Source organism: Corylus avellana, chromosome ca6, assembly GCF_901000735.1.
Source record: "Corylus avellana chromosome ca6, CavTom2PMs-1.0".
NCBI classification, from domain to species: Eukaryota; Viridiplantae; Streptophyta; class Magnoliopsida; order Fagales; family Betulaceae; genus Corylus; species Corylus avellana.
The window spans coordinates 20,522,962-20,540,661 of record NC_081546.1 but is presented as its reverse complement, the minus strand read 5'-3'; the positions used below and the strand labels follow the sequence as shown (position 1 = coordinate 20,540,661).

The 17,700-nt window shown below is 36.0% G+C and overlaps 1 protein-coding gene and 1 long non-coding RNA gene across 2 annotated transcripts; one reads left to right on the top strand and one right to left on the bottom strand.

Moving 5' to 3' along the window:
* The first annotated feature begins 2,307 nt into the window (after positions 1–2,307).
* On the top strand, positions 2,308–8,792 carry LOC132185814 (uncharacterized). Its single transcript, XM_059599605.1, has 10 exons — positions 2,308–2,656; positions 2,830–2,907; positions 3,973–4,309; positions 4,415–4,641; positions 4,812–4,914; positions 5,616–5,716; positions 5,834–6,008; positions 7,943–8,113; positions 8,226–8,326; positions 8,484–8,792. The coding sequence occupies exons 1-10, from the start codon at positions 2,348–2,350 to the stop codon at positions 8,541–8,543; spliced, it is 1,662 nt and encodes a 553-aa protein (XP_059455588.1). The 5' UTR covers positions 2,308–2,347; the 3' UTR covers positions 8,544–8,792.
* Positions 8,793–14,263: 5,471 nt separating this feature from the next.
* LOC132184584 (uncharacterized) lies at positions 14,264–17,694 on the bottom strand. The gene is made up of 4 exons (XR_009440572.1): positions 17,599–17,694; positions 15,969–16,699; positions 15,694–15,761; positions 14,264–15,255 (listed from the first exon to the last, which is right to left on the bottom strand). It is a non-coding gene; the product is annotated as an uncharacterized LOC132184584 (long non-coding RNA).
* Between the last annotated feature and the right edge of the window lie 6 nt (positions 17,695–17,700).

Sequence of the window (17,700 nt, the reverse complement as noted above, 5' to 3'; positions counted from 1 at the left end):
CCAAAATTTAAATCTCTCTAAGTTTTTTTTTTCTTTCGAAAATTTAGTCCCTGGTCAATTGAAATGACAATAAAATTCCTGCCGTCAAAATTTTTTAACAGCAATTAGGGCAACTCAAAACGCATCGTTTTACCTGATTAAAATATTAATTTTTTATTAATTTAATTTAAAAAATTAAATCTAAAACAAAAAAATTGAAGGGTGGCAGCCACCCAACGCCTATGGGGTGGCTCGCATGCCACCTCAGGGGTGGTTTGGGGTGGCATGCGGGCCACCCCATAGGTGGTTTGGGGTGGCCCACCCCAAACCACCAGGGGGTGGCCGCAAGCCACCCCATGGGTGGGCAAACCACCCCATAGGGGTTGGGGGGTGGTAGTGCCACCCTTGGTCACCTTTCAATTTTTATTTTTTAGTTTTTATTTTTTTTAATTTTTAGATTTAATTTTTTAAATTAAATTAATAAAAAATAAATATTTTAATCAAGTCAAAAGAGGAGTTTTGAGTGGCCTTAACGGCTGTTAAAAAATTTTGACGGTATGAAGTTTATTGTAGTTTCGATTGATCCAAGGAGTAAATTTTTGAAAAAAAAAAAAAAAAAACTTAAGAATTTTTAATTTTAGCGCGTTGACTTAAGGACTTATAATATATTTTCTTAAAAACTAAACCTTAAAAAATAAAAAATAAAAAGAAAAAGAAAATTTTAGCCACCTCATTTTGGCCAATGAGGGTGGCCGGCCACTCCCATTTTGGTCTTGGGGTGGCTCTGTGGTGGCCAAACCACCCCAAGAGCCAAAAAGGAGTGGCCAAAACCACCCCCTTGGGCCTTGGGGGTGGCCGAGCCACCCCATGGCCTGTGGCTGAGCCTGTAATAGGTATATTACGTTAATGGATCATTCTATTGTAACCTCCCATACAGTTGAGTAGTTGGTTAAAGTGGTTAAGAAGTTGTTAGTTGTAGAAGTTAGCTACTTGTTAATTGTTGTTACTTGTAGTAGTTAGCATGGAGGGAATTATAAATAGCCTGCACGAAGATGTAATACGCAGCTTTGTAGTCATTTGTGTATTGATGAACTTGGTGGAGGGTGAGCATCCTCGAAATGCTTGTTCAATAAGAATACTATCCATTCTTCTCTTTCTTTCTATTATTTCTCTCTTTTCTTTTTTACTTTAGCTCAATTACAGTGTGAATCATATCAGCACTGTAACAGAGCCACCCCCAAGGCCAAAGGGGTGGCTCCTTGAGGGCTGTTCGGCCACTCCTTACTTTAACCTTTTTATCTTTTTCTTTTATGTTTTAAAATAAGACAAATATGGTACATCATTTATGGAAAAAGATAAAATTAATAACTCTGTTAGTTTATGTTAGTCCCAATTAACGAAATTCTACGTGTTACTCTCATAATATGCCACATGTCCTAAAAATTAAAAATAATAATAATAAATAAATAAACTAAACTAAACTAAACTAAACTAAAAAAAAAAAAAGAAAAAAAAAAGTGAAAATTTTATAGGGGTGGCCACCCGCCCCATTTTGGCCTTGAGCCACCCCCAAAAGACCATGTAAGTCCACTCTTACATGGCATAACATTATTTTAAAAATTTTAAATGATATGACAACATATTTATAATGTGACAATATATACATCATTAGATTTATAAAATTTAATCTAGACCATAAAAATAATTTTTCTCTTTTTCACTTATAATAGAGAATCTTGATCCATTTATTTGTGATTTAGGAATAAGTAGAGCTTGGTTGATATTTATGAAAAGGATCATATCCTTATCTCACTCTTAAAGACGATTGTCTGTACATGTGATAATTGTTTTCAAAAAACTGATATATATTCAAAATGCATGTGATTTTTATTTAATTTTTTAAAAATAATTGTTATATGCTCTATTAAAAATATATGTGAGAATTAAAAATACATATAAATATCACATTTATTTTAGACATCTACCACTTTAATAGATTAAATCAGGAAAAAAAAATCAATTTAATTTGGAATAAAACTTTATCTTTTTAACAAAATAATTAATATTTACACGAACATTGGGCAAAATTTTTATTCTTATCTTTTATAATTGAATGAGTGCCACGTCAATTATTGTAATCTAGAGCACGTGTCCAATGAGAGAGACTTTAGGAAGGACACTTTTGTGGGCAAAAATGGATAACGTTGGACACGTAAGTATGTTGGGGCCCACAGGGAATAAAAAGTCAAAAACCGGCCCACATGAATCTTCCATGTGACCCACCGGTCCCACCCTCTATCTACTCTCCAACGCCAATAAAGCAACGTCCAAAACTCCCGACCTTCGCCGCAACAACGCGGGACAAAAGATGAAAATGTTCGTTTCCCATTCGGATCTTCGTGCCATGACCCTGAACGCCACCGGATTGCGTCACCACCAGGGGCTCCACCCTGTGCGATCGGACCCGAGACGACAATCCGGATACTATCGGATCCCGCATTTGCTCCTCCCGGTGAGGCCGAGGGCGGTATACGGTATCGCTTTGGAGGAGAAGACGAAGAAGAAGAAGAAGAACGATAAGAAGCCGGCGATCTGTACGGCCGACGAACTACACCACGTCTCTGTTCCCAACTCCGATTGGACCCTCGCTCTCTGGCGCTACCTTCCTTCCCCTCAGGTCCTCCCTCTGGTGCTCTCTGTTTTCTTCTTTTTTCTTTTTTCTTTTTTTTTTTTGTGTGTGTTTAATTGTGCTCCGTATACGCACGTGTTCAATGTATTCCTGTGCGCGTGCATGTATGTATATGAAATGGTATGAGTGAATTTATGCCGTGTATATGTATATATATACAGGCACAGCCGAGGAATCATCCGCTGTTGCTGTTGTCAGGGGTTGCGACGAATGCTATTGGATATGATCTCTCTCCTGAGGTGAGTTTTATTACTCTTCGTTCGTGTATAAATATATAATTTTTTTTTTCTTTCTTTGAAGTCAATTTTGGTTGTCTGTTAACTCAAATGAACTGCGTGGTTGAAGAAATTAAATTGTCCTAGTTTAATTCTGGGTTCATTTAAGATGATGAGAGATGATATTTTATATGTGCAAAACACATATAAAAAATATGAATATCTGTTTAATTCAGTACAAGAGCCAGCCAGATCGACTTACATGTTGTTATTAAAATAACAGCATAGTCTAAGTAATGGTTAAGATTAAATCTCAAAGTTTACTTATTTTTAGAAGCTTTTAATAGGAGATAAAAAATGAAGAGAGATTTTGAGAGATTCAATCTTGACCATTGATTAGACTATAGCATACATGCTGTTTTTTATAACAGTATGTAAGCCGGATCCAAGCCAAAATGGTTTTTGTCAATGAATACAGTAAATTAAAAGGAAGAATGAGGCCATTCATGTTCGGCTTTAGGGATTTTTGGGTTGTGCTGTTGGTTTTGACGCCTAAATATCTATGAGGATTCTCAGAATAGAAAGTTACATTATTAGCAGGTGTAATTTAATTCTGCTTTTATACTTATCAAAAAAAAAATCAATTCTGCTTTTATGAACCTTTTTTTTTTTGTTTTTTGGTGTGTGTGTTTCTAAATATTCATATGCATATAAATCACACAGAAATGTGTATGCATGTAAGAGCACCCTGCTTCATAGTTTTGTATCTCACGCAAAATTGAAGCATCTTGTCTACTACATCTAATTAGATTGCTTGATTATTTTCATAATCTAATTTGTTTCTTATTTAAATTTTGATTAGCTTCTACATGATGAACTGTCTAACTATGAGAGAAGGTTGAATTGAATTACACCTGCTAATAATGTAATTTTGATTAGCTTCTACATGATGAATTTTGATTAGCTTCTATAGTTAGATGACTGTCTAACTATGAGAGAAAGTTGAAAATTCTTTTTGACATTGTTATGCAAACCTCTTTAGTTCCCTATTATTAGGCCTTAATTGTGATGCTTGTAAATTGCTTACAGTCCTCTTTTGCACACTACATGTCTGGCCAAGGATTTGATACATGGGTTCTGGAACTTCGAGGTGCTGGGTTGAGCACACGCAGAACTGACTTTAAGGAAGTTGGGCAACCACTTGATGCCATGGTAGATTCTTCAGTTAAAAGTGGAATGGATGGCGTTTTTCCTTCAGGGCGACATTCTACCTTTGAACCTGCTGCTTTTACTGATTCGGACATCTCTATTGTCAATAGAGAAAGCAAAGAGACTGTGTCTAAATCTGATGACTTGAAGTTAGTCACCAAATTTATGGAAACTTTTTCACTTTTATCGGAGAAACTTGCAGGCTTTTTAAATGGAGGTTGGTCAAGAAAATTTCTATCAACTGATTGAATGTTAGTTTAGTTTAACATTTGTACATGTTCATTATGTGAACAATATAATGATTTTAGGACAAAATTTGTAGGTTCTCTAGAAGTGGGGCAAAATTCTGCTATTGCTAGCCAAATTAGAGTTTTGAGTCAAGGGCTCGCAAATATTATTGAAGAAGGTCAGCTATCAGTTCCAACACGGATTTTGGACTTGCAAGGGCGTTTTTCTACTACATTAGATGAATTCCAGAAACAACTTGATCTGATTGTGAAGTATGATTGGGACTTTGATAGCTATTTGGAAGAGGATCTACCTGCTGCGGTGAGGTGACACTCCACAATATAAATGACTTCAGATTTGACCGCTTGGTTTTGCTATTCTTTCAGATTTCATCTTCTATGTTGAAATCTTATTTTTTCCATTGCCATTGTTACTGAACTTATAATACACTTGTTGAATGCCTATCTCAATTTTTAGTTCTGTCATCTTAGGTGGAGTACATAAGGACTAGTTGCGAACCAAAGGATGGAAAGTTGCTTGCAATCGGTCACTCGATGGGTGGTATCTTGCTGTATGCAATGCTCTCTCAATGCTGTAAGTTGACACGCCAAACTTGTCATTTGGTTCGTCTTCTGACATTGTTACCTTCATTGATTGCATGCTTATCTTTGATCATTTCCTTCTTGAAATTGTTACTTAGTTGCTAAAAATTCTGGCTTTGATTTTTTTATTGTTTTTCCTCCCATCTAGGTTGTCCTCTCTCTTTGACACACGTGCACGCACACGCACACACACACACCCACACACATGCACCTGCACGCACACAATGTAATAGAACGCTTGCACAAAGTAAGTCTGTTTTTAAAGGGGGCTACTATCCAGTGTGAAGGTAAAAGTCTCGGGCACAAATGTGTTGGTGTTTGCTTGAGCCTGATTCAGCAATGCTTTACTCCTATTGGTTTTTTTGATTTGTTTATTGGCTAAGTAATGTCATTAATTGGCAATCATTTCCTTTTTGTTTATATCTTAATGTGTTTCTTGTATGGATTTGGAAGTGTCATTTAGCAACTTTTATGCAATGTGACAGGTTTAAAATTTAAGTTGTGTGTCAAATCAGGTTATGTTGCCAGACATATCAGTTGTCTATGAACTTTCAAATTCTTTTTACTACCACATAGCTTTTAAGTTTTTTAATATCGAAAGATAAAGATTTGCAAATTTGGTTATGCATCTTTGATATATCATTTTTTTGACTATGTTTGCTGTTGTATACTAAAATGTGCTATTCAAATAAGGTTTTGAAGGAAGGAACCCTGGGTTCGCCGCAGTTGCTACTTTGGGATCATCACTTGACTATACGACTTCAAAGTCTTCACTCAAATTACTTCTACCTCTGGCAAGTGATATAAAAATCTACTTGTTTTAAATACCTCTTCATTTTTTCATTATGGGAATTAGATGACTCTCTACTAGTTATCATGAGAAGCTGATGTTAGTCCATTTTGGTAAACAGGCTGACCCTGTACAAGCTCTAAATGTTCCTGTTATTCCAATTGGGGCATTGCTCGCTGCAGCACATCCTCTTACATCTCGTCCACCTTATGTTTTGTCTTGGTTAAATGCTCAAATTTCTGCTCAGCACATGATGCATCCGAAGTTATTTGAAAAGCTTGTTTTGAACAACTTTGGTAAGTACAAATATGCATCTTCTATCAACATATTGCATAACTTCTAAGCACCAAAGTGCATTTGGAAAATTGTTACAAATGTTCAAGAAATTTGATATTTGATGCTTTCCTAGCGAGCTATGCCCTTTAGATGCTATCTGAATTATTATATTTAGCTATTACATTATCATGGCATTATTACTTGGTTCTTATTCGTAGTTGCCAAAAGAATATTAAATAGACTGGGGAGTGGTTGGACAGCTTGAGACTTTTGAGTATGCTCCTCAAGGTCTTAGGTTCGAAACCCACTAAGTGTAAACTGCTTCTTAGAGTTATCGAACTGGGGGTTTGCCCCTTGAATTAACCGAGGTGCACTTGCGGAAAACTCCTTGCCGAGGGCCTGTGCACCCTCGAGATTAGTCAAAGCGAAGCTCCAAATTCCCGGTGCCAAATAAAAAAAAAAAAAAAAAAAAAGACTAGGGAGGCATGTCTGTGGCTGGTTTCAGGCAGGCGCAAGGATGTTTGTGGAGGGTTACTATTGTATTCTTAGCCGTGTACCTGTGAAGGATAGTTTGTACATTTTCCATCTCCATCCCGGTTCTCCCTGGCCCAGCAGCAAAGAATAAGTTCTTTCTCTAAATCGGGTCTAGTACATTCAATGAAAAAGGATGACTCAATGCTTTGCCTTTATCCCCACAAAAGTCTCAGATCCCCTATTTATTTATAGGAGAATCTGCCTATCCCAAGGAAATATATGTATCCCCTATTTATTTATAGGGGAATCTGCCTATCCCAAGGAAATATATGTGTCCACGAATGCTATGCAAATAGGGTCTTTAAGCCCTCACCCAGAATCTATGAGTTCAATCATTATATGTTTCGGAAAGGATTTCAAATCCATATAGCCATTTCAGCCTTACTCCCTGTTCTCTCTTTAATAGAGCTCTGAAAAAACTGGAGTAACGCGGAATGACTTCCAATTTCTGTGAGCTGTAGAGTTAATCATCCCTTATCAATCCTGGTATTCCTCCTCCCTATGAGATGTGGGATGGACCGCACAAGCCCATCCATTTTCTACATCCTTTTGGATGATAAGGCATGCCTATCCATTTTTTATCCAGCCTTTACTCCGCTATCAACCACCAGAATGGTTATTTTGTTTGCCCCACTTTCCTCTCCTGCAGCTTATAATTGAATGGTTTGGTAAGGAAGTTGCAATAATCACCGTTTGTAAGATTGCTATATTTTCCCGTTACTTCAATAAGTCAACAAGCTTTAAAACCCTGGGTTGTGTGCAAGTGAATGCAATTATATTGTTGACATTCTCTTATTAACTACCCTTGTTTTTAGTGAGACCATGACTTTGAAGATGACTTACTGCTGTTGTAGTTCATTCTTAGGGAACAACCATGATGTTAAGCTCTAGCACAGGCACAAAATGTCTGAAGTGCAATTCTTGCCATCACTAAATAAAAGAACAGAAATTTTGGCACGACCCTTTGTTCCTGGATTGTCCAACCATTCAGTACCTCCCCTTATGAGGGTACCTGGGATTCAACCCATAGGACGCAGGGCTTTGTGGAGGGAGGGCCTTTTGAACAAAGATATTTTCCTGTTGCATAGAGCTACTTTGCTGCCTGTTTGGGCCCCATGATCTGTTGTCCCTGGAAAATGCACACAACTCCAGGAAGTTGTCCATTCTAATTCTCTTATATATTCTAATACCATGAAATATATTTTTACAATCACTAGGGCATCTCTTGTATAAAGTTTCATTAGCGAATGGACTTTTATTCAATCTGTTTGGGCACTTCCTTCTGAAGTTGGTCGATCAGTGCCGTTGTCGTCAATGAGTTTATGCCAGGATTCTTTAAAGTGCTATTTTTAGCTTACTAATTTCTCATAATCCATTTTCCGTGTTATCTCAGTCTGTACATTACTTTTGTAATTTGCAGGTACAGTACCTACCAAGCTTCTCTTGCAGCTAGCAACAGCCTTCCAAGAAGGCGGTTTACGTGACAGAAGTGGAAGTTTCTTTTTCAAGGATCATTTACACAAAAGCAGCGTCCCTGTTTTAGCACTTGCGGGGGACCAAGACCTAATTTGTCCACCTGAAGCTGTCAATGGTAGATTTAGTTCATATATCTGTGCCTATAACAGGCTCCCAGTTTTCAATTAACTTCCTAACCTTTTTCTTTCTCCTCTTGATACCTATGATGATTGATAAAAATGGAGCAGAAACGGTGAAGTTGATTTCTGAAGATTTGGTAGCTTACAAAGTTTTTGGAGAACCTGGAGGTGCACATTATGGTCACTATGATCTAGTGGGAGGTCGTTTGGTATGAGTAATCTATTTCTTTATCTTGATAAAATTTCCTTTGCTTAATGGAAATAATAAAATTTATAACATACTGGATAGAATTTGATCATCTTTTTGTGTGGGTTTGTGTGTTAATAGGTTGTTTAACTGCTCTTTCTGTGTGTCCTTAAATGCAGGTAGCAGATCAAGTGTATCCATGCATAGTTGAATTTCTCAACCGTCATGACAAGATTTGATTTCCTCATCTCGTTTTCTCTACTTGAAATTTTAGTTCAATTCTTTTGTCCATATAGAAGTTAAATGAGGATTCCTGAAGATAGAAGGTCCCTCAGTATCCTGATCATGTATGTTGTTGTTGTATCTATTTCCATTGTTTACATAGTTGAAAAGTAAATAGCATATACGACAATTGAAAAGATAAATCAGTTAGTGTTAATTGAAACAATGTTACTCTTGATAGATATCATGTACAAGAATTTAGATGATACCTTTATATTAACAAGATTATAGACAAAATGGAGCGTGTTGTGCTTGCAAAATATGGTTTATCTGTAGTTCTTTGTTAATTTGCAATATAGAAATAATTTGGTATTTCCCTGTCATTATCACATTTGTATTTATTTATTTATTTATTTATTTATTTATTTTTCTTCTTTGCATGAAAATTATTTGGACAAATGTGTACGGACTTGCGGTATATCATGTATATGAAGCCCCCCTTCTGGTTTAAAATTGCAGATTCATTTTCAAAGCAACATGGCCAAAAGTTTGGTTGTACATACGAGAATAGGATTATAATTTGAGGGATAAAGTATAATATCCTACCTCGAAATACAATGAAGGGAGGTGTTTTTAAGGTACAAGGTCTTTTGTAAAGCAGCATTATTCAAACAAGTTCCGGGTGAGTTGATGAAATAATATTCAAAAAAAAAAAAAAAAAAAACTCACTCAATGAGAAACAAAGCTGAAATTAACAATGAGAGATCAAATGAAGGAATTAACACTTCCCGACTTGAGGAATCATAAAACATTTTATATCTTAAGAAAAGATGGTCGTCTTGCTCATGGAGGTATACGTAGATCTAAGGCACAGCAGGGTTTGCATGAAAAAGTCATCCCTACCCAGCATCCATCCATGTGGATACAAAGTACTCCCTCCCTATTAGTCAAGATTTAAGGAAGAGTACCACAACCCAATGGATTTCACTAACACCTCCACGCAGAACTCACACAACAATGATGAATTCACGTCTATATATTGAAATTAGGAATATATAAAAGAAATCCAAAAAGAGAAACTTGTCCATTCAATTGATGATTCTACAAATCCTTCAAATCAAAATTTTATTGAAGCAAAAAACATACCAAGAGTTTGGGGCACTTCCAAAGGAAGTTGCAAACTAAACAGACAGCACAAAAGAACTCATCAGCACAAATATACAAACTCAGATGTCTTCTCCAATATTCACAAGTATACAAACTCAAATGTCTTCTCCAATATCCACAGATCTCGGTGAGTGTAAATTCAAAATTCAGATTTGTAACTTCCTAATTCAAATGAACATAATAAGGGTATACATCATATTCGACATCACAACACATCTTTTTTCTCTACTAGGTTCCGTCTTCAAGTGACAACACATTTGTACTCCAGGCTTGGACAGTTTCATTACATGGAGTTAAAGTTTCAACAGAGGTGATGGTGCCAAGAATCCGAACACTAGAAGACTAATCCTCAAAACAGCTCTTCACCCCTCTTCTTATTTTTGATCATTTCTTGTTAATCGTACAAACACCCTAGGCGCTTAGATTGTTCTTGCTCCCCAACCAAAGAGACAATCATCAAAGAGTATTTAAGCATAATCCAGTTAATCTTCATACACAATCTTTATTACACTTGAACCAAATCTGTTTGTTGAGTCATAACGCATTCATCCTGATTATTATATATTTGATACCCATAACTTTCATGCCCCGCCTCACAACCTGCTGATCTTGTTGCATTTAGCTAATTTCTTTAACCTTGTGAAATCGTAATGCTTCTCTTGTTGAGTATCAAAATCATCGAACATCTCCCAAATAGTTTTTCAACCATAAAAATCAAACTCATGAATACCATCCAAAGCAGCTTTTCACCCCTAACCTTCTTCCTCCACAAATAATAGGTTATATGCTCTTTATCAAAGGGTTGAAACCAAAATGTCGGGGGCAGCACTCCTTTCTCTTCTTGTTGAAGACTCGAGGTAGATAGATGATGGAAACCACTAGCATTGTAGTCTTAGATCATGGAAAACCACTAGCATCAAAAGTACCACTTTGGTCTTATTCTTCTTCCTCCTCTATTAACTCCCGATGTTTTGCTCACTGGAAATCCATCCTAGACCTAATATTGCCACGTCACAAGCAGGCCTGCCCAAACAAAGAGAAATTGTCCATTAACTTGGTAACGAGATAAAAAATCAGCATTTGTGGCAGAATGTTTAAAGAGGTAGAAGTATCACTTAATACATAGGCATAAATGAATTAACAATGAAAATTAAACTCCACCTTTCAACATTTTGGAATGATGTATGCAACTAGCGCAATTGGCACTCTGTTTCCAACCCTCTCTAGTCATCTGCGTTAAGATTTATTGAAAGAAATCTTAGCTATGAACTGAATACCCTCCAATCCATTATCGACCGAAAAGGATTCGGATCCCTAAGTTGTCATGAGAGTTTTAAGCCTCAAACTCCTAACACTAATAAATATTAGGAAATAAGTTGGTTAATAAAAATTGCGTTGAGCGTTCAGACAGGACATTTTCAGGTTCAGACAGGAATAAAACAAAACTATAGAAAACGTGACTTTTATTCTCTGTTTGCAAGCCCGTTCAGACGAATTAGTGAACAGACGTCTTAGGAATGTCTCGTTTGCTAGCACATTCGAACGGCCTAGCAAGCAGATGCTACTCTGACTCCCCTAGAATGCTTCGTTTGCAATCCCGTTCAGACGGGCTAGCAATGGAAGCTTCTATGACCCTTTCTTAACAACTTATTTGACCTAATAAACATTGGAATTAGCAATTCCTTGTCAAACATGACTTTATATATCTTTGAATTATCTTTTCAACACCGTTAAGCTTGCTCCAATCCGATATCTAAAACTCGAGATACAACCTCTTTAATAAAGATGGTCAAGTGTAAATTCCACCTTACATCACGTATCCTTATTTTTATGCTGATATGGTAAAAAATTGTTTTCCAGCTCATCTTTTTTGAAGACATATATTATATATATTCTTAGAGCTACAAATGACCTTCTCTAAAAGTCATAAAATCACGACTCTTGCCAAGAGACCTCTCCTTGATGAAGCTACTTGAGTTAAAAGCATCAAAATCCGCCATATTTTACCGAGTCTCGCAGTTCTTCCGCCAGATTCTAAAGAATAAAACATATTATATAAATTTAACTCTTATATTTCTAATTAATAATAATAATAAAAATTGATAATTCGTGATTGAGAAAAAAAATAATAATGAATAAGTGAGAAAGAGTTAGGCTCAATTTTTTAATTTATTTTTTATATTTTTATTCAATAGTAATTGAGAAACCATTCACACAACATTTAAAGGAAGAAAATTGACCCACTTCAAATTGAAAGCACCTCAATAGATCTGAGAGCTCAATTGGCGATTTATAATTTTGTTTGACAAGTCAATATTTAATTTGTTGTATGTCTAAGGTGCCCCCACACACTATTTTCACGCATGTCAGCTGAGCTCTAATACCTATACATAGAGGTTTTGTATGCCATTTTCTTGTGGCCAAAAAAAAAATAAATAAATAAAAAGTGGGCGAGATATGCCTATGAATACCTCAAAAAGACATGTATTGATTGTTGGATTGATGATGCTTATGCTAATAACAACACATGCTGAAGACCTTGTTGGGGAGAAAATATTTCTTAGGGGGGCCCTATTTTATTTTACGTTTATTTATAAATATGTCATTACTCACTCACCTAGTGACACATGTACACATCACTGTTCACACTTTTAACTTTTTAAATAAGAGAAATAAAGAGAAGAATGAGATCTTTTTTCTCTCTCGGTACTCTCTCTCTCTCTCTCTCTCTCATGCCTCCTCTCTTCCCCGAGGATCTCTCTTCCTCACTTACGCATGAACCTCATTGTCATACAAGGGGTTCTTTGTAGCTTAGACATCAAGAAAATTGCTGAGTAGCAAATTCTTAGATCTGAAAGGGCTCCAACAAAGCTAATAAGGCAAGTATAATAAAAAGAGGGATTTGTTGTGTTACAAAATGTATCTTGTCGAAGAATTATGAGGGAGTCGCTCTTAGAAAGTATTTTCGCTTTGTTAAAGATTGTTGCAAGCAGTCTTGCATGCCTAGTAGGGGCAAAACTATCCCCAAAATTTGCAAAAACTCTTAAATTTTATATACATATTTTTTATGTGTTCGACCCCCCAAAATTTGTAAAAACTCCAAAAAAATTTTAAAATTATCTTAAATTTTATATTTTTTTTTTTTATGTGTTCGACCCCCAAAATTAATTTTTTACCCTTAAAGATTTTATTTTTTTAGTTTCATCCCCCCTCATCTCAAATCCTAATTCCACCCCTGCCTGGCATATGGCTTTGGTAAAAAAAAAAAAAAAAGTCAATTATAAGACCCTGATGAGTTTTTTGATGTGCAGAATTGGAATGTTTCATGGAAATCGAGAATAAGTATTGGCAATTTCTCAAGATTGCATGTTCTACCACATAAGAAAGCACGTATATGTATTAAGAATAAAGGAAAGAGATGAGTGAGATGGATCAAATAGTTTTACTAATAAATCTCTTTAATTTGTTTAACTTATAATAATTAATGTAATAACCCTTAGATAATGCATGCAACATAGTTTTCAAGATGAGACATGCTACACATCATTCTCTCAACCATCTTTCAACCATCCTTTTTGGCAAATCTAATGAATCCATCATTAATTTGTGAATTCATATAGGTCCTACAAAAATTCAATGGTAAATTCACTCATTCACTATAAGGAGATAGTTGAAAGAATAATTTTTATCATTTCTCTTTCAAGATCATAAAGATATTTATATTTGAAACCAACTATGTAACTCGACCATTGGGAAAGTATTGGCGAAGTTGATATTTACTAAACAAGAAGGGGATATTTACCCTTGGTTTAAAGTTTACTAAACAATAAGGGGATATTTACTAAACAAGAAGGGCGTCTTTTGTATAAAGTTTCGTTAGTAAATGAACTTTTATTCAATCTGTTTGGGCTCTTCCTTCTGAAGTTGGTCCATCAGTGCAGTTGTTGTCGATGAGTTTGTGCCGGGATTCTTTAAAGTGCTATTTTTAGCTTACTAATTTCTCATTAATCCATTTTCCATGGTATCTCAGTCTGTACATTGCATTTGTAATTTGCAGGTACAGTAACTACCAAGCTTCTCTTGCAGCTTACAACAGCCTTCCAGGAGGGTGGTTTACGTGACAGAAGGAGAGATCAAATAAAGGAATTAACACTTCCCAACTTGAGGAATCATAAACCAAATATTCTTCTACCAATATTTTATATCTTAAGAAAAGATGGTCGTCTTGCTCATGGAGGTAGATCTAATGCACAGCAGGGTTTGCATGAAAAGCTGAAAGTCATCCCTACCCTGCATCCATCCATGTGGATACAAAGTACTCCCTATTAGTGAAGATTTAAGGATGAGTACCACAAACCAATGGAAATGCTCACTAGCACCTCTACGCAGAACTCACACAACAATGATGAATTCACATGTCTATATATTGAAATTAAGAATATATAAAAGAAATCTAAAATGAGAAACTTGTCCTCTCAGTTGATGATTCTACAAATCCTTTAAACCAAAATTTTATTGAAAAAAAAAAAACATACAAGAGTTTTGCTCTGTTGCCAAGGAAGATGCAAACTAAACAGACACAGCACCAAAGAACTCATCAGCACAAATATATGCACAAATATACAAACTCAGATGTCTTCTCCAAATATCCACAGAACTCGGTGAGTGTAAATTCAAAATTCAGATTTATAACTTCCTAATTCAAATGAACATAATAAGGGGCTACAGCATATTGGACATCGCAACACATTTTTTCTCTACTAGGTTCCGTCTTCAAGTGGCAACACATTTGTACTCCGAGCTTGGACAGTTTCATTGCATAGAGTTAAAATTTCAACAGAGGTCATGGTGCCAAGAATCCGAACACTAGAAAACTAATCATCAAAACATCTCTTCACCTCTCTTCTTATTTTTGATCCTTTCTTGTTAACCGTAAAAACACCCTAGGTGCTTAGATTGTTCTTGCTCCCCAACCAAAGAGACAATCATCAAAGAGTATTTAAGCATAATCCAATTGATCTTCATACACAACTTTATTACACTTGAACCAAATCTGTTTGTCGAGTCATAACACATGCATCCTGATTATTATATATTTGATACCCATAACTTTCATGCCCGCCTCACAACCTGCTGATCTTGTTGCATTTAACTAATTTCTTTAGTCTTGTGAAATCGTAATGCTTCTCTGGTTGAGTATCAAAATCATCAAACATCTCCCAAATAGTCTTCAAACCACAAAAATCAAACTCATGAATACCATCCAAAGCAGCTTTTCTCCCCTAACCTTCTTCCCTTCTTCCTCCACAGATAATAGGTTATAAGCTCTTTATCAAAGGGTCGAAACCAAAATGTTGAGGGCAGCACTCCTTTCTCTTCTCCTTGAAGATTCGAGGTAGATAGATGATGAGAACCCCTAGCATTGTCGTCTTAGATCATGGAAAAACCACTAGCATCAAAAGTACCACTTTGGTCTTATTCTTCTTCCTCCTCTACGAACTCCCGATGTTTTGCTCACTGGAAATCCATCCTAGACCTAATATAGCCACGTCACAAGCAGACCTGCCCAAACAAAGAGAAATTGTCCATTAACTTGGTAACGAGATAAAAAATCAGCATTTGTGGCAGAATGTTTAAAGAAGTAGAAGTATCACTTAATACATAGTCATAAATAATTAACAATGAAAATTAAACTTCACCTTTCAACATCTTCGAATGATGTATCACTCTATTATTTTTAACACAAATTCTATGATGTGCAAAGGAATAAAGTAACATAGCCTCAAGCACCCACCTAATCTCAAACTAGAAATCAAAAAATTTAACAAACCCACAACCCAAATCCTCCCAACAATTCAGCAGAACTTACCCACAAAGCCGACCCAAATCCCCATTTCCCATAATACACCAAAAACATTTAAAAGAAAAAAGTCATACACGCATTCAGAAGCCCAAAAAAATATTTAAATCCACAAATAAAACAGTGGAAGTATGACAAACCTCATTGGTGGAGGAGCATGCCCGAGATGTAGACGGTGGAGGACTGATGAGAGCTTTTGAGGTCGTAGCTGTGCTATGTAACAAAAAACATAGTTACTACTTGCCAAATAACGTTTAGCGATAAAACAATAAAAATTTCACTTTTACCATGATGCTACTTCAAAACATAAAACAGCTGCTACGAATTTCACTTAGCTACCAAAATCAGATCACCACCATCCATGAAGAGAGTGTAACCCACTATTTATTGAAGAAGGTTATGGGAGAAGAGTTACCTTGGTATCCATGAGTCCGATCTTTATGTGAAAAAGCCCTGTGGGAAATCTTCGATGATTTTGATGGTCAGGAGGGGATGCATTACGTTTTCACAAGGCTAAAAAAATTTGCTAAATGTGTGGCAAGATCAGAAGGTCGTGGGAGTGGGAATGAAAACTTTGGCTACCAAATATATAATCATCAGGGTGAACATGTTATTGGACTTAACAAACTACTTTGTTTCAAGGTATAATAAGGATCGTGCATGAAAAATCCAACTGGACTATGCACGAATTATCGAACGGGGTGTCTCCTTGGTTGGGGAGCAAGAAGGATCTACCACCTAAGTTTTATGCACAATTAATAAGAAGTGATCAGAAACAAAAAGAGGGGTGAAGAGATGTATTGAGGATCGGTCTTCTGGTGTTCAGATTCTTGGCACCATGACCTCTGTTGAAACTCCAACTCCATGCAATGAAACCCCAAGCCCGGAATACAAACGTGTTGCCACTTGAGGACGGAACCCAGCAGAGAAAAAAGATATGTTGCGATGTCCAATATGATGTACTTCAAGCCGCTAATATTCAAATTAGCGAGCTTTGAATTTGAATTTACACTCTCACCAAGTTCTGTGGATATTGGGGAAGGCGTGGGAGTAGAAGACAATACTCAAATGACTGATATGGAAAAGCACACCAACAAGATTATGCAAACGAGCCAAAAAGCTGCCACTGAAGTCCACAATATCAACCTAGATGTTATAAACAAAAAGAATTAGAGAGACCTGCATATCATATGCATTATGAATTTATTTCATTTGTAATAAATATGACCTGACCAAACAAATTGGCCATGTGACAGTGCAAAAAATGGGTAATCTATTTGATAGTGGGTATATATGAAACCGTGGCCTTACTTCATACTTTTATAGCGAACAAAATAAATCATACCAACACTCGTGACAAGACAAACAACAGCAGAAAGGTGGTGTTCTCGATAAGTCAAAAGTAGAATGTAATGCTAGTGCTATTATGTTGTCCCAACCAATGAGAATCAACATTATCATCTTAAAACCAGTATTGCTGGATATACAAAGAAAAGAGAACGTAAAGTGATTCCTGAAAATGTCACTAAAACAAAAGAAAATCACATTTCTAAGGGGATAAATTTAAAATCGGTAACCTATATAAGATCTGAGTTTTCATCAAACGCGGTAGCTACTGCCTCTACAGCAGCCAACTAAAGATTATAATTAGCAAGAGAAAGTGCTTAATAAAGTCCCAAATAGGCAATACTCAAAAGAAATCCCATATAACCTTTGCCACTCTGATTGAAAGAGTTGGTAAACTTTACACACAGTAATTCCACCAAAGAATTATCAACTGATATACACACATGACACATGTATACAAAACAAAAATGACTGATTAATCAAATAGGGATATAAACAACTCCTGAACTTCAGGGCTCTCTTCACTGATTTCTATGTATGTAGATACTATAATATGACATACAGAAATTTAATGTTTACCAACATAAGAAATATAAATAAACTATATAAGCAAAAAAGAAAAGAAAAGAGAAAATCCATTTATTCAAGCAGAAACACGGCCACAAATTGATGACACATAAATTAACAACGAAACTTACCTTTGGATCCCACTTATTTATTTGAAGCATATCTTGGTTTCGAACCTTCCCCTTTGCATCTGCAACATTGGTTTTCTTCCTCGGCCTTCCAAGAAGTTCCTT